An 18,091-nucleotide genomic window follows, 5' to 3' on the forward strand; every position below is an offset into this window, starting at 1 on the left:
GTTCATTTAAAGACATCTAATATTTAAAGATGATTTCAGTGCCTTACACAAGTACAGGTACACCAGATAGTGGAGATTAATCCCTCCGTTAATGTTTAGTTCCATGTTTTCCATTAACGGTTAGTTTAGTTTCACACACTCCAGCACTGCTGAACAAATTTATTACAAATGCAGTATGAAGAAAGATGTGGGAGCATTGCTAGTGCTCCAGCTCCCTGCTGTCATGGAATTGATGGAGTAAAAATAGTCAGATTGGAAGACATAGCCCACGTCTCATACTACAGTAAGGAGCCTGCCCTCACCTCTCCCTTGTTGAGAACCATGAATCAGCAAGGTGTCCTTACAGTAGGAGCTAACAGCACGTTGAACCACCACATAAATATGATGACAGCTACACAAATTTTATAAACCCACATGTCCTTTTGTTAGTATTTAGCTACATTCACCTCAAATTTTTAAGCATCTGCAAGTTTCTACTGGTTAGTTTGTGAAGTTCCTTTGTCTGGATTTTTCTTTTAGTTTATTGGATGATGCAGAAAGACAGCGTGATTGTCTGGTATGCAATAAATACATCACTTCCATCATAAATGTCCAAAAAAGAAATCTGTATTACACAAAAAGAATTCCTTTTATGCCTGAGTGACATCAGTGTCTGCACCACCAGCAACTAACAAGGGATTTTATTATACAGGGATTCTAAAGCACATGACTTAATCAAATAGTTAGTGTTTTGAGAGATTTGCTTATGTCTTGCATTGCTTTATTTTTTAAATGAAAATAGACCATCTTTCAGTTTTGTTAATAGTGATCCTAAACATGATACATCAGAAACAAGAAAACAAACAGTATCTAAAAAAAAAAAAAAAGCACTTGCTCCAAGTCTGCTTTCATTTTGTAAATTACTGCTGAACTCAGGAATGCATGTAAGTTTAGGTAATGCAATAAAATGGAAATTTGGATATATGTATCACAGAAAGTGTTTGTGCAAGATGAGGAAGTCACAGAATATTTTGATTTAGTTTTGTAATTCCTTGTTTTATCTTATCATTGTCCTTATTGTTTAACATTTCCATTCTTTAAGTTCTCTGTCTTCTCTTTCAGGAGCACGAAACCGGATACTCTGCATTTCAGGTAGAGCTCTTCCCATTAATATAATTATTAGGTATAATAATTAGGAAAAAATCTATTATACTGAATAATACTTTGTTACATCCTTAGTGATGTGTGTTTTTCATCATTGGCAAGGCAACAAATTTAATAAGAGGTATTTTAAATAGGCAGGTTTTACACTAAGTTATTTGTTTCATATATTTCTTTAGATTTATTCAGCAGTTCAGTAGCTCAGCACTGAAACTGTATCAAAAAGAATGGCCTTCATCATCTGGTGAAACTGGGAAAAAAAATACAATGTGTATTTCGCAGATAGAACATTTATGTTCTTAGGGCTCAGGTTTACGTTTCCTGTAATCTAGCGTAATGGTGGACTGTTAGCCCTGCCCTTCCTGTTCCTATAGCTCATTCTCCTTGCCTACCTTTTGTGTAGATCATGAAATCCTGAAGCTGCATGACGATACTTCGCTCAGTTGATGTAAGACAGGGTAATTGAATAGTTTTCATTCTGCCTATATTACTGCTAGATTACTGCAGTGGGAAGAATAGCTCTAGCCCACAGCATTATGTTTTACAAGTCTCCTATTAATTCCAGTGAAGTCATATAAGTTGTTTGCATACAAGATGATTTAAATGAAGTACCGATAGGTATCTTTTTAACTTTGAAGATCATGCTTCAAGGTAGTTACTGCATTCTATTGTTGTTGTTTTTAAGATGCTATAGTGTATGGTATAAAATTTGTGGTAATGAAATATTATCACAATAATGGATCTCCAAATGAAAGGGAAATGAAAATATGTTTAGATTTAGATTTTAAGTTTTGATTTTTTTTTTTAAGTTGATTTTTGGCCTTTTCAGGAACAAAAGAAAAATATTTATTTGATTCACCAACAAATCAATTCCAAGGAATTAAGTGAAAAACAAGGGTATTTAACATTGACACTCTTCTTTCTGTAGTTCAGGCTTCTGAAGGAATACTGTATTACATTCATTGTATTATGATGCGTAAGTGCTACAGTCAGAAGGGTCAGTGTGGTAGAAGAGCAATACAGGGATGTAGGAGCAAAGAGACTAGCACAAATGGAATGGTGTTCAAAAGGAAAAGTGCTCACCCATCTCTGAAGATTGAGGTTCACAGGGAAAACTCCACAAGGGAGGGATCTCCAACCAGACATCCTTCCCTAGTGGCAGTCAGCTCTTAAATGGGGTCTAAGAGAGGTGCAGCCAGACTCCACCCCTTCCAGTCACACAGCTGAATTGCCTTCACCTGTGCTCCCAGGGCTGACCAGTCTTTTTCCCAGGTGCTCAATCAGTGATTCAGTCTGTGACTCAACAGTTACCATACAATAACATATTCCTTCCCTGTTTAGTACTAGTTATTGTATGGTTATGTTCTGATTACGAGCCAAGCAAGCAAATTTATTATGTTGTGAATATGTGTGTTGTCTGAAATGAACTATTCATTTCTTGTTCCTACTGTTTAAGTATTCATGTAATAAAAATGCAAGTCTCCTTCATAAACACCAGGCATATTGCTTGTCACGGAACAAAAAATCTGGATCCCACAGAGAGAGAGCAGATAATACAAATGAAATCTGATACAACGGTTTGAGTGGATAAACTTGTGCTAGCTAGAGATGTAAATAATATTTTTATGTTGTTACTTGGAAATATTTGCACTTATTGTCTTGGCTATTTTTGATTATGTTAGCCTTCCTCTCAATGTTGGCAGTGTGGCTCTTCCAGTTTTATGCTCTTGCTAATTTTAATTTTAGTTGGCATTTTTTAGTTTCTGCTTTAGTTTCAAATTAAAACCCTTGTAGGTTTCTGCTGAGCAAAATGTCTGTGCATTGAAATATTGTTCATTACTATAAGAAGAAAAATGTTAAATTTTTTCTGGATAACCAAAAACTGCAACACAGAAGGTAGGTTTCTTACAGGGTTGAAGTAGTGATAGCAAAACCCAGGAATACCAGTATAAATTCTCTGTGTAAAGGCTGTGAGAGATGAAATTACTGAGCTTTGAACCATGCATGTGTTACTTGATAAAGGACATCTTTATGATTAAATGGCACCTGATATTTCTGTGAGGGGTCTGTTTTAAAAGAGAAAGGTACATCTGTGAGGTTTTCTTTTAAAAAGTGAGTTAATAGTCACATACTGTAGTTATAATAAAGTTTTGTGACTTCTTATGAATAAATAGCAAAGATTTTGATGAACAAAAAGAATATCAAATTTTCACTTAATACTTCTTAAAAAAAAATAATCTTTCCTTCATCTCCCTTTGCGTTTGTATATCAGTGTACATTTATAATGCCTTTTTGCATGCCATGATTTTTTAGATATTCAGAAGGACTCTGCGCATATGTAGAAATGATACTTTTGTTTCAAATGGGTCATGTTACTAGTAGTTAAGAATTTTTTCCCAAGGTAAATGCCATATTTCTGTAGTTTAAGTAATGAATTTGACATTTTTCTCTGTCTTGCTGCTCTGATCAAGGGTCCTTACACAAACGTTGCTATCGGCAATACTCCAATCTACAGTCTGGTTACTAGTAAAGGAGTAGTGCATGAAATTCAAGGTTGTTAGCTGTGAAGCCCCAGAATAGGAGCTGAAGACTTTAAAAGCAGCCTAAGAACCTATTTTTCATCACAGATTTGTGTCTGATAATCAGAAGAAGATATATTGCTTTTAAAAACATGTTCTCTGATCTTTGTTATTGGAAAAATCAGAATGATATATCTATGTCTGTGTTAAGAAGTGTCCTGATTTAGTGATTAGAGAAGTTGCTACTTTCAATTCCCAGAAAAAGATCCTTAGTATGAGCAGCTTTTTATATCTTTATTAATAGATAAGCATTTGACTATCCTGAGAGCTCTAATTTCAGCATATTCTCTATATAGACTCGATTATGTTCACTTCAGACATGTATGTCTTTGGCAAAAGCAGAAGGTGGTTTTTTTTACAAAACAATCTCAAACCTAAGTAGTTTTCTAGAATAATGAAAAATGGTTAAGGATACTGAACATCTAACTGCAAATACCAATGATAATTACAGATTGCCAGCCAACATAAGAATAAACAAAAAGATGATAAAGCAAATCTGGATTATGTCTGTCTGGCCTAGATTCAAATCATCCTGCCCTGTTCCTTTCTCTTCTTACTTGAACAAAGGTTTCTAATTGTGCCTGAACTGGCTGCCTAAATGTCTCCTTAGCTTCTGCTTGGAAGAAAACAAGAGCTAAATATTTTAACATTTTTAAGTATACTTTTTTTTTTTTTTTTTTTTGGCAGTCAGTTATAACCCTGCATAGAAAAATTACATGATATAAATGTAGAGGAAGGCATGGTCTGAGAACTGATGAACAAGAGGTGTCCCATTAAATAATGACTTCCATCATGAAATCTATCTGTTATTTAAAGAATAAGCACTTCCATGTATTTGACCTTCAGTTCCATTAAAAGTAGCATCACTCTTTCCATTTTGAAATGCTTCCTTAGCAAATATTAATGGTTCTTCGGTTGTAGCCCATGTCAGAAAAGCAACAAATCAAATTGTTTTGATAGAAAAATTTACTTCGGAAAATTTATGATGACCTGCTCAATATCTGAAGGAAGATCAGTGGTTGATCTTTTGGCTCCCTTTATCAGGCCAGTTCTATGAGTACATTACAGACATATCAAGTTATCAAGGAAGTGATTGGATTTATGGTTATTTTGTTGGTACTGCTGTATGAAATACCAACTGGTACTGTTTGTTTTCCCCTCACTGATTTGCTCTTTCTGCAGACTACATGAGAGTTGTCACATAGTCTAAGATTATGCTTGCCTTTCCACACTGCTCACATCATCCCCCAAGACATTTAATGCAGCAATTTGACAGTTAAGGTCACTAACAAGTTCTCCAGTAATCTCACAATCTGAGACATGCAGTCTATAGTTTTTACAGCTGATGCTCTGAACAAAGGAGTTTTAGATTATCTTTTTAAAGGCTTGTAGATACTTAATGCTACAGTAATTAAAAGATTACTGGTTAAAAGATTTTCCTTCTTTCTCCACTGATGCTTTGGAAAGGCATTACTTTGCATTATAATGGCTTTACTTACCTTCCCCTCCCATCCCAATATAAATAAGGTGTCTGTCGGTTTGGCTTTTGAAAAGCACTTGTAGCTGAGTATGTCTTCAAAAACTTGAGATCTCAGTTGCCTATGACATAAATTAGTCCTAACTTTCATCAGGCATGAAATTCTGTCCTCCAGATTCAGTGACTATAGCTATTCCACTTCAAAAGAGTTGTCTAACATCTAATCCCCTTTTTAACTCCATCAAGCAACTGTATGATTAGAGTAGCAGAGAGGCCACTAGTATGCTTGCCTTGATTGCCAGGACAAGCAGCACATGAGCCTGCTGGACCTACTTGACTATGTAGGCTCCCCATGTGCTTTTCCAAAGATGCTGAGGCCACACTTGAAGCTGCACTTTGCATGTTAAGCAACTCTGACTGTACGTGCAGCATTAGGTCTGCTTACAGTGAATGTTCAGCTATACCCAATTGTTTAAATCAATAGCTTATTCAAGCTTACTAAGGCTTTGAAGGGAGTAATAGTAATGTTATTTTAAAAGGCAATATTGCTGTTTAGATTATTTCATTAAAGGTTTTTCCTTTATTTAAATTAAATATTTTCCTTTATTTAAAATAAATATTTTCCTTTAATTAAAGGCTTTTCCTTTTTCTTTATCCTTATTCAGGCTGCCTGGAGCCTGAAAACACGAGCTTTGACAGAAATGGTGTATGTGGATGAAATTGAGATGGATCAAGAAGGAATAGCAGAGATGATGCTAGATGAAAATGCCATTGCTCAAGTCGCACGTAAGAACAACTTTCTCTTAAGTATGTTGAAGCAACAGGAGCTGTTTTGGTCAGGATTGCCATCAATCATAAAACAGTATGTGCTGAGGTGATGTATTATGGCTTTTAGCTATTGTTACAAGGATGCTTGCAACAATCAGTTGCTTTCTGATTGCATTGATCACATGATTTTGATAGGCTTAGGCCTGGAATTTAGACAGTTTTGTCAGTTTTTCTTCTAAATCTCTGTACTCACTAGTTTCTTTTCCCATAACTATTGATTTCTTTCACTCCTTTCTGGCTGCTTCTCCACTGGGAAATGAGAGAAATATATGCCCTTTATGTGCTATGAATCCCTGTGCCTAGTTAATTTTAGTTAATTAGTTGATTTTAGATAGAACCACTACCAGTGACTATTGCAAGATGACAGGCAGAAATGCTTGATGTCAGCCTGGCTTAAGAAAACTAGAAAGTATTTAGATTGAGTTAAAGGTTATCTGTTTGGACAAGTCTATCTTTTTGTTTGAACAGTGAAATGCTAGTGTTTCAGAGGTAATTACATCCTGAAGATGCGAGAAAGAGAGAAGAATGAAAAAAAGGGCAGATGTGAGGTTTCATACTGGTGAAAAAATGAAGTCAAGAAACTGTCTACATATCAGTATAACTTCAATTCTTTGAAATGTTTGAAATTAGAGCTGTTCATAAGTACATAGATAATAAATAGATGATTTGTCAAGAACTGCCTTTTTTAACATTAATCTCTTTTCCTTCTGTACATGTTAACAAAGCAGTGGACACACCAGCAAACGTATATATCATACCACGCTTTTAACCAGATTTTTAAAATCAAGTCTTAGATATTCTTACAGGAGGCTATAAAAAATTATAATAGCATATCAATAAAGGTGATGGAAAATCTATATTCATGATATAGTAATTTTTAATTATCTACTGTCAAAACATTAGAAGTTGTGAGAAGGCCTGCCCTGTAGCTGAAGGCTTTTGCCTTAGTTAATCAAGTCCATGTGTTATTCTAGCCCCAGGCAAAAAATAAACCTTTTAAAATAGCTTGATCTTATAATTCCAATAGTCTTTATTTCTTAAATGCTATTCTGAGATGTTCTTCTTGAGAGGACAGTCTGTAGTATGTGTACAGTGACAAAATTGCCTGCCTTCCCTGAGGAGAAGGGTTCAAATAATAACTTAAACTAATAAAATGAATGTTGTACAGGTACTAAAGAAGAGTAATTTGAAATTGACAGCATTTCTTTAGGAAAAGTAAAGAGGAACAGCACATACTTCACATCTGAAGAAAAAGGATGAAAGACAGAACTAGAGGAGTAGTATACAGAATATTACTTTTTCCTATGTTCATGATGGCATGTTTCTTGCAATAATCTAACAATTTACTGATTGTGCAGTTTGTTTCTTCTTGTCTTCCTTCTCTAGTGCTATGACTACCCAGTTTGAGCAAGGAAATTTTCCATTTATTGTAAGACATAGGCATTTTTTAAAGACCCTTGGACAAGAGTGCAGTATCTAAGTTGAAGTGAGCAGTGCTCTTATTTTATAGGACCAGGAACATCTTTGAAGCTCCCTGGAACTAGCCAAGGTGGAGGCCCCAGCCCAGCGGTTAGGTATGTGATTTATCTTTTTTTTAATGTGATCAGTTGTACATAAGCAAATCCTAAATTTAGCTTCTAAAAATGAAATATTTCAGATATAAGTGCTTAAACTCTCTATCAGTAAATTCCAGTTGACATGAGTATAATGTGCTTAATATCTTCAGGCCAGTAACTCAGTCAGGAAGACCTATTACAGGATTTGTGAGACCAAGTACACAAAGTGGACGGCCAAGTACTATGGAACAGGCTATAAAAACACCTCGAACAGCTCTAACAGCTCGTCCAATCAGTAGTGCTTCTGGGAGATATGTCAGGCTAGGAACGGTAAGTTGGCGGACTGTTCTTAGAAAGACAGCTTTCTTGATCATTGTATCTGGGAAAAATGACTTTGTATTTGAAATAAAGCTGCATCTAAAATCAAGTTTGAAGGACGTCACATTTTTATGTAAATTGTTTCCAAAGTCAAGTGTAGAAATATTACCTCATTAGTTTGCTAGTCTGTTCATAAACAAAATGTACATCAATCCACAGGTTCACAAAAGTTAACAGAAATCTACAAATTTACAAGTTTTGTGAGACCAATTATTCACTAAAGATTAGTAAAGGGACTATAGCATGACTTTGCCATAAGCATGTTGAAACCTCCAATTTTTTTAGTTTACTACAAAGCAATTACTAATCTCTCAATATCTACCACTTTATCAGATAAAGAAAATAAAGTATTTTAGTTTGATTCTGATCTATTGGCCAAATTAATACACTGCAACTGGCATGAATGTTTAATACCAAGTAACATCATATTATTTACAAATTCTCACTATGAGTATGAACTGATCTCCTTAAACCTTTCTGGAAGATTTTTTTTGTTTCGTATCTCACCTGACTTCAGTCCATATAACTGTGCAAGCTACATGCCTTGGCACACTGTGGAAGTAGTGAAGAGAGGGGTGTAAAAGGTAATTCCAGAATGTAGTTCATGCAACCTTTTTCAAGGAGTGTATAGGAGTCAGATTCTTGACTTTCAGAAAAGATGAAAATCACGAAGAAGAATCCCTATCATAAAGCAGAAGAATACATCTACAACTGCATTGTTTTTCATCTTTTTGGTATATTCCTAATATTTTCAGAAATTTCTGGAAAAGTGTAGGGGTTCTTCCCACTTAAAAGCCTGTTTCTTCCCTTCAGGCTTCAATGATAACAAATCCAGATGGCCCTTTCATAAATGTGTCTCGACTGAATTTATCAAAGTATGCTCAAAAACCCGAACTGGCAAAGGTATGTAACTATTTTGGTTATTGCTGTGATATCTGTTTCTAATTTTCTGGCATCATTCTTATGAAGCTGTACATGGGATTGGGGAAACAATAAAGAACTTTGTTCAAAATGTAAAACCAAGAAAAATTGTATCTTACTTATCTTTTATGCTCTGGCAGTGGTTAGCAGGCTTGAAATTGAAAATATGTGTGAAGCAATATTGTTAAAAGTATAGGCTGGTAAAAACAGTTGGATAGAATAAAATACTCTAATAGTATTTTGCCTTGAACTGTGACTATATGAGTGATGAAGTGCAACTAAAAAGGAGTCAAGAGGAAAAAAACACAGCAGAATACTCCTAAATTAGCTTCCCCATTCTAAAACATTAGTTAATGTTTTCATACGTGGTTACCAATTCATTTGCTTTCTCAAGCTGCTTCCAGTAATTTCTAGTATTTAGATAGTAATTTCTAGTCTTGGTAAATAACGAAAGAGTTGCAATCTATAATCTCCACTGCGGGCAGCTACAATCCAGTTCTTTTCCATTTTGGAAGAAACTGGAGGTCTTTTGTTCAGTTATGCTCTTTTTAGCAATCACTCAGCACCCATATTATTCTTAACCCACTAGAGTTTATAGAATAGGGAGAATGTAAGAAACCTGGAAGGATTAAGGAACACAAGATATGTCTTTAGGAAATTAAGCTTAGATCTTCTTAAAGACAGCTAGGTTTTATTTTTTCTTTGATAAATGTGTATACTATTTAAGTACGTAGGTTAGCTTTCAGACAAAGTATTTATTCTTAGCAACAGCTCTCAAGAATGCAAAACAGATATTTTTAACAATTTTTAAATTGGCATTTTCTGGGAAGATGAAGTAACTCTGTCCTTCAATTTCATGTGAAAAGAAGCTTAAGCCAAAAAATATAAATCAACAGTCCTCATGGAAACATCCATAGGCAGCAAGTGTACTTATCAGTATTACGAAGCTAATACATTATGACATTAATGTTTCACACAGAATGTAAGATCTAAGTTTAAATTTGGATCTACATGGATTTATAACTTTTTTTTAACTGAATAAGACAGCATTAAGGCTAAAGCAGGAGGTGAGACTACAGACTGTACTTTTGTGTTGAGTATCATTGATTGAAGTTTTAAAACTCTTTGAGCTGTCACCTCTCTGAGGTGCAAGATAACAAAAAATCTTCCAGTTCTTAAATTCACACAGCTAGTCTTTGTATTCATGTTGGTATTTACTTCTCCTATATACTCCTTCCTTATGTTTGGAAAGTATATGTATAATCTCTTTTAAAATTAAAATATCTATTTTTAAATTGCTTGTCTATGTCTTCCTAGTTTTTTAAGTATAAAGGAATGGACAAACAAAGTTTGCTAAGTCACTTGTCTCTGCCTGTAGCTAGAATCAGCCCAATTAAGGATTATTGCAGGAAACGCCATATTAGATGTAGGACTTACCACCTGTCCCCAGAGAGAACTGCTATTAAATCTTAGTTAGCAGTTGGTTTCTGCTAGGAAACAGGAAGTTTTATCTTCTTTAGCTTTTGGTTTTTTAATAGAGTTGCTAAGATAATTCTAGTTATTTTTATCTACGTAAATGTTGAGTCATTTAAATCCTTTTGAAGGTCATGTATATAGATAGCCACAGTAAATTCCTCATGCCAGCCATCCAAGAAAGTACCATCTTATTCACTTTTAGATTTACTCTTGCTGATTTTTTTCCTTATTATTGAACTAGTAGAGGAGGTGTGCTACTACTTCTTAATTTTCTATTCTTTTGCTATTTTTACTTCTATTCACCTTATAAATAAATGTCCATTCTAATTTTCCTGTAATTGCATTTTTAGTAATCATTCTTTACTTTCTTTTGATCATCTGAACAGAAGTAGAAGAAAAGTTGTGGTTTACTTCCTCACCAGACGTGACAACTTATTTGTAATTTAGTTTCCTGACAGTGGATCTGGGCTAACATTTTCATCTAGGGAAGTTTAGGTTTTTGTTTTAATGGATACTATGAGCAGCAATTGAGGCCTGAGATTTACATGCTCAGAAGGGTCAGTTTTTAAAAAAATCACACTACTCAGTCATTTCTGCCTCACTACATTTCTGGCTTCAAGAATCCCTTTAGAAATCTAGTTTCTTCCAACATCATTATATTCACTTTAAATACCAACTCTGTTACCTGTTATGTTCTTCTTAGTGTTCCAGTTTAGAACAGCTAGAAGGTAGTACTAACCATTTAGTTTTATAAAGGGCTAATCAAAAATGAAGCAGAAATGCAATTGTTGTAGTATTACTAGCAGTTAGCATAGCACAAGAAATGTGTTACTATTTTAAGCTTTGTTATGATTATGGTGTGTATGAATTTCAGAAATGTGATATCGTTAGCATTTATCATTTATGAATAAAAAGGCATTTTTTCTTTTACAGATCCCCAGATTTCATAGCTTATAGAGTGTTGGTGTTGGTTTTTTTTCTTAGGACATGTAATGCTCAGCTTTAGTTTTTGTTTTAAGGACCAAAGCTTAAAAATGCTGATCTCTTGGAGCAAGTTAAAGTTAAATTAATTTCCTGTAATGACAATGTAGCACATCAACAAATTTTGTCTGTTCAGGTCTTAGTGAAATGTATATTTCAGCTGCTGAAATGTATAAACATAGTTCCTTGCACAAAGAAATATTTTCTACCTGATGTAATCAAGTTTCTGAATTACTTTTAGATAACATTTATTATCTTATACCTTCAAATATAACTGTTTTAAATATTCTTCTGACAGGCACTGTTTGAATATATTTTTCATCATGAAAATGACGTTAAAAATGTGAGTAATTCACATATTCCATGTTCCGTTTTTATTAAGTATCATTCTGTTATTTCTTTTAGTATTCTATTCGAACAAACTAAGGATCCAGGTTGTGCATCATATCTTAATACAGAAGTGCAAATACCAAGATATTGATTATTCCTTTTTTTTAATTATTTTTTGAAAATCAGAATATTCTAATATTGTAAAATTAGATCCCTTATCTATCAATATGGTAAGATTCCCATACTTAATGATTTCACTGAGCAGTAGTACACATCAGGTTATTGAACTGTCTAGAAGATTCAGAGCATTCAATGCCTGACATTAAGGACATAGATAGCCTATTACAAAAAGAAGGTGAAAATATCTGATGAAGTACAAGTTGCTAGTTATTGTCATGAGTATTGTTTGACATTTCAAGACACTGAGATTGTTGCTTATGCATTTGAGTGTGTGGAAATGAAATGTATTAACTACAGAAAAATAAAATATCAATAGAAGTTTGGACACTTCTGTTAGAAACGTAATTCCATAGCATTGAGGTGTTCTGTAGTCTCAACGGAAAGAGTGTATTGTCCATAGCATTGTCTATAACATTTTTTTCTCCATAAGTTTTCTAATGATATAGTTTGCCTCTTACGCTGTCCAAAAATTTTCTTTTGCTGTTCTTCATATGTTGTTGCACGGAGTTGGAAGAACAAATTTGAAAACATATTGTTTAAGCTTTCAAAAATAAAGGTTGCAGAATTTTTTTGGCAGCTTATCCAGGGAAGTAATTAGCTTACTGAATAAATAAAGTGTCAGAATATTTCCGTACTCTATTGGATATATGCATCGAGTTGAAATAGAATCAAAATTTCTGCTTGAAGTTTCTATCAGAGAATTGCTAGTGTCAATAGTGCATTCTGCTGGACTCCTAACTGGTGTGCGATTAGATATGAAGTTAAACACCAATGCTACATCTTTGATACTGTCATTTTCCGCAGTTAATAACATACAAATATATTTTGTTGTTGACAGTGCAGATCAGAATCAATTCCAAATGTACTGCTGTGTGGAGCTTTTAATCTAGTATCAAATGATTCTAGTGGTACACTGTCAATTTATTGCATAGCATTTTTCTAAGAGGATTGAATTGCAATGCACTGTTAATCCAAAATGTGGTTGAACCAGTAAGTGCAATTGTCAGATACATCAGAGAGAAACTGAAGTTAGCATTTACATATTCTCATAATCAACATCAAGGGCCTGTTTTTTATTCCTCTAATAATTAGAACACTCTTTGTTTGTTAGTTGGAACTCTGTTCACTAAGAATTAGTCACAGAATGTAACACATACTTGAAGGATCCTTAGTCTGGTCAGATAATTTCATATAATGCAAGTAATTTTCCAAACACTCAAAAAAAATGCTCTTACAAGAATTCTACTGCATGTGCTTTGAAATCTCTGCTGAGAGTCCAGGATTACTGACTGACTTATAAGAAAAGTTTCGACTGTGGTTTTATATGCACCCTAGCCATTTCAATAAATCTTAAAGCAAAGAAGTGTCAGTGTCAGCTTAGTCACCACTATTTATTGTATAATGATAGAGAGCTTGACACTTTTGGTTAATGATAGCATCTTGTCCATGAAAAAAAATACGTCTAAGTTCACAGTACAAGGTGCCTTTAGTTTGCAATGGGTTTTACTAAAGTTTTTTTGGGACTGTTCAGTTTGCTTACTCATGCTTGAATCTATTTCTCTTCTGTTCTGCACTTTCTTCTTACTATTTTCAATGCAGTTCAGTTCTCCAAGCTGTCCTTCCTTCCTTTTGAATCTCATCTGCGTGAAATTTTCATGAACTGAAAAATAAATAATTTTTGTTTTAACTCAGCTGTGTCACTGTTTATTCACCCTTGCTAACAAAGACATTTCACTGATTCGTTTTCTCCCTTCTCCCTGAAAAGATTGTGATCATTTTGGATTCAGTAGACATGTTAATGGTTTAAAAGTTGACTGGAATCTGACTTGATCATCCAACATTCAATGATATTTCTTGCATCTTAGGAAAAAACAGCTTTCTGCATAAGATGAGATGAAAAAGCTTAGAAAGAGCTTAAATCAAACCCTGGGAAATTGGCTCAGTCTGACTGCAGCGATGGAAGAGCCTCTACTAGCAGTCTATCTGCATGGCTAGAATTTAAAGATGATTTCCTGCAGTTTTACAAATAAAACACAAAAGTAACATTAAGGGTATGTTCCTTTGTCACCCTGCTGATCTGGAACAATGTGTTTTCAACTGCATTATTATTTTAAAAAGCAAGGGCAGCAGTTCTATTATTTTGCTTCTGTTAGTATTCAACCAGTCTATAGAAAGAAAAAAAAATATCATGGCAATTTCAGTTGGGAATATCATTAATCAGTGTGCATTCAACCGCACAAATAACTCTAGGAACTCAGTTTAAATTAACGGTAAATATATCTGTAATCTATCAATTGTCATAACTTGGGGGAAGGAAGAAGAGCAGTGAGCTTATTCAGCACATGAAAATGCATTCAAAATTCTTTTATCTACCTTAATGAGAGATTAAATACTTCTCCGAAAACCCTCCTATTACCCTATCCATTATTGTTCTTTACTTGTTCTATTTTGAAGACACAGGCTTTCTATATTCCTTGAGTATTTCTAAATTTATTCTGCAGTAAGAGCAGAGCAGTTTAAAAGACTTGTCCAGAAATAGTTCAGCTTCTACTTATTTCAACAGTAGGCTGTGACACTGTATCCTAGCACTGTTCATAGGTAGATGATGATAACATTACATTTTGTCCTGAGGCAGAACAAAGAATGTACAATATATCCTTGGGTCCAGAACTTAAGACCTGTGATACACTCTTGTTCTTTGTAATAATTTGAAGTTTATACACTCCGATAGAAATCTATTTATAATAGAATTATGTAAGATTTACAAACCACAGAATTTCAGAAGACACTCATCAAAATAAATTGTTTTAAATTGACCATGGTTGATGTAATTTACTCAGCTCTCTTCTAGATTATTCTGTGTCAGTTTGCCTGCAAGTAAGAATTTAGTCAATAACAATTGCTGGGAGAATTGTTTCTATCCAACAGCATGTGAAAGAAGCAATAGATGCCTCCTATTGTTTCCATATATATAATTTCTTGATGCATGCACAATGCCATGAATGAAATTACTGAGTTTGAAATAAATATATGTTTACTGATTTAATTTTGCAATACCATAGTATAATACAGCTTATAGGACTGTAGTAATATAGCACAGTTTAGTTAAGGAGAATAATCATTAAAAAAAATTAAAAATTAAAAAATTTTAATTAAAAAAAATAAAAAAAAAATTAGTCTTAAATTTAGACTTTGAAGTCTCAGAATCGTGCTAAATATAGCATGAAAGACCTCCCAGGATTAAGGCTGTTGATGATAGAGACTCCTGCATTCATGAATAAATATGCTAAGTGCTCTAAGAGTCACAGTCTCAGTTGACCAGTATTCCCAGATGATATATATTAGTTTGTAACTCTATCCTAAAATTAATTAAAACTGTTTGGACAATCCTTTTTTTTTTTTTTTCCTTTTTTTTCCCCCCTGCTACATACATTACAAGTGAAAATCCTTGAAAGTAGGTAACGCTAATATGCATAGTCTTTTTTGGCAAACACTGCAGAAATGTTGATAATATTTGTGGGTTTTGTGATTACATTTAAAAGATCAGGAATAGGATATTCCTACTCCTTTCCCATTTCCTTAACAGAAAAGTATAAAAACAGGACTTACTGAGTTTCAGAAACTAATTTCAGAATAAAGTTGTGCTTTGTTTCTTGATGCTAGTAATAAGATCACAGTAAGATTCCAAGATCTGCACTAACAGCAAAAGTACTCTTGTTATGGTCTACTATGCCTGAAGCAGTCTTAGTTCCTGCTTTCCAATAGCAGCCAGAATTGCTAGCCTTGCATAAAATAGTTTTCAGAAATAATTAGCGTACCAGAAAGAAAGCTGAATGTGTAGCTACAGAAGGGATGGCTGTTTGAAATTCAGGCCTTCTCCTTGAATCCTTGTCACCAGAGCGCTCTAAGGAAGGCTCTTTAAAGTATGTTATTTATAGGAATATATATATATATACTTATTCTTATATATATATATATATATATATTCTTTTATGTGACTGCTTGTGGCCTGTATGAAACAGGCGTGGTACCTGACAGACGCACACATTCTTTACAAATTTGAAAACTCAGGTGCTTTCCAGAATTTTCCCAGTGAAGCATACCGGTATAGAATTGTTTATATACCTTCAATTGAAAGTATTTGTCTAGAAAGAAAGCGTGATTTTTTTTCTTGAAGCAAGTTTTTCCCCTATGTAGCTGTAGTCCAGGAGTCCAGTTGTGCAATTTGCAGCACAGAAGGCAGCAAAGATAATCTCTGCCATCCGAGGACTTCTAGATGCCACATACCTGAAAAAAATAGTGACTTCAGGGGTGTAAGCCTTCCTCAGTTTTCTCCCTCCTGTCACAGAAGCTGAGATTGACTACTGTCTCTCAGCTTGAGGACACTATCAGAGCAAATCCTTAAACCAAATTGCTACAAAATATTCTCTTTCACAGAGGCAAGAAGAGAGCAACATGTTTAAGTTGATACAGTTCCACTGACTGCCATTCTGTGGACTACTTCAGCTTCAGCTAGCAAAAAAACAGGAATCAAGCCCAAAGGCAGGTGTCACTAAATTAGACTCTGTTGTGTTTCAAGTATTTGACAATTTTTTCCTGGCAACTATTGCTTTCTGTGCAACAAGTTGAGCGGTGCACAGAATTCTTCTGCATTATTTGTAACAGACATCTAGTTTCTTCTCTCTGTGATCTATAAAATGCTCATTAAAACAGAGAAAATAATTCCTTTGTTATAAATTTACTGCTTTAAAGCTTTTAGGACTATTCCTAAAACAAAAAGCACATTGTGTTACCTTGATATAGTCTCAGTAAAACTGGAATTTATATATATATAAATTAAATATATAATATTTGCTTTCTGGTAGCTCTTGGTACAGAAAACATCAGTTTAAGAGAAGTCTAGAAATGATAGCTAAAACACAAAAAGCCACAGATTCTGTCTATGATGGCCAATGACAGCACATTGATTAATGTATTGGTGTTTCCAGTATACCAGGTAGAAGAGATCCTAGAGTTCCACCCTTATCAGTAGCTATTTCTGGAGACTATTTATCTATTTTTACTATTGTGTAATTATTATTTACATAATCTGAGAGTTCCAAGAAGTTGAGGCAGCCTGATATTAGCAATGAGATGACAATTTTTGTAGTATTTCAAACTGGCAGAACAATTTCTTTAGTATATTTCTACTTGTTTTCAACAACTTCTCATGAACCAAGAAGGGAAGTCTGGAGTTCTGAAGCTGCAATTTAGGACTCTAATCAAATTAATTTCTTATTTTCTCCTTGCACTACCAGAAACTATTAGGAAAAAAGTTATCCTTTCAGCTACTTTATGCAACAAACTGTAAAAACAGAAAACAAATCTGTGCACTCACCTCAGGTTTACCAGGACTGTTTGTTCAGTTTTTTACTCTTTATAAAAGTTTTTATGTTGTTCACTTCGTGTTTCTTTTTCTCTATGTAAACACTGAAGATATTAATGTTAAGATGATGGGTTTGTTTTGGAAGGCTCTAGATTTGGCAGCCCTTGCCACTGAACATGCACAATTCAAGGACTGGTGGTGGAAAGTCCAGATTGGGAAGTGCTTCTATAGGTAAGCCGTTGTTCATTTCTTCAGTGATCAGTGAGTGAAAGTGCAGGATCTGAGCTGCTGTGTGCTGAAGAGTCAAAAATAGTTCAGTGTTTTTTAATTAGAAAGGTCTGTACTTTAATACAAGGAGATTGTGGTCTGCTGCTGAAGGTAAAAGAGCCAGTATTGAGTACCTTTAAATAACTAAATTATTTGCAGCTTCAATTTCATTAAAGTTTTTTGAAGTCATTGTTTGAAGAGTCAGTAAGTAAACAAAACTATTAACAGAATGAACGTTAGAATATTGACTTGAGAAATATAACTGGCAATGAATTTTTTTGATTGATGAATTAATAAAAAATGAAATACCAGGGTTAACCGGTGTCTGCCAGGGATGCATTATCTGAGAAATACCAGGTAGTTCCAAAGATGCAAGGCCTCAGAGCTGGCACGCAGGAACAGCTGGCACACAGCAACACTGGCACATGCCTTCCCCCAGGAGAAAGCGATTTGCATGAACTTAAGACAAAGCTGTGGTGTAGCTTACAATACAGCATTTTGTTTTGTTATTCAATGCACGTTAAAGATTTTTAATATCAGCAACAGATGTTTCATCATTTCTAGGAGAAAGTGTTTGCTGATGAGGAACTGGGAGAGTAAGGGAACTTGCCAG

At 34.3% G+C, this 18,091-nt stretch overlaps 1 protein-coding gene across 2 annotated transcripts in view; it reads left to right on the forward strand.

The window, feature by feature from the left end:
- Nucleotides 1-18,091, forward strand: part of TTC8 (tetratricopeptide repeat domain 8) — a 36,503-nt gene that overhangs the window by 6,174 nt on the left and 12,238 nt on the right. For both annotated transcript variants that reach the window (XM_031593114.2, XM_090141491.1), the window contains exons 2-8: nucleotides 1,102-1,131; nucleotides 5,862-5,982; nucleotides 7,535-7,598; nucleotides 7,751-7,910; nucleotides 8,772-8,861; nucleotides 11,635-11,679; nucleotides 17,357-17,442. In XM_031593114.2, the coding sequence (XP_031448974.1) occupies nucleotides 1,102-1,131; nucleotides 5,862-5,982; nucleotides 7,535-7,598; nucleotides 7,751-7,910; nucleotides 8,772-8,861; nucleotides 11,635-11,679; nucleotides 17,357-17,442 (596 nt within the window). The remainder of the gene's footprint in view (nucleotides 1-1,101; nucleotides 1,132-5,861; nucleotides 5,983-7,534; nucleotides 7,599-7,750; nucleotides 7,911-8,771; nucleotides 8,862-11,634; nucleotides 11,680-17,356; nucleotides 17,443-18,091) is intronic.

This window comes from Phasianus colchicus, chromosome 5, assembly GCF_987193195.1.
Source record: "Phasianus colchicus chromosome 5, bPhaCol1.hap1.1, whole genome shotgun sequence".
Classification (NCBI taxonomy): domain Eukaryota; kingdom Metazoa; phylum Chordata; class Aves; order Galliformes; family Phasianidae; genus Phasianus; species Phasianus colchicus.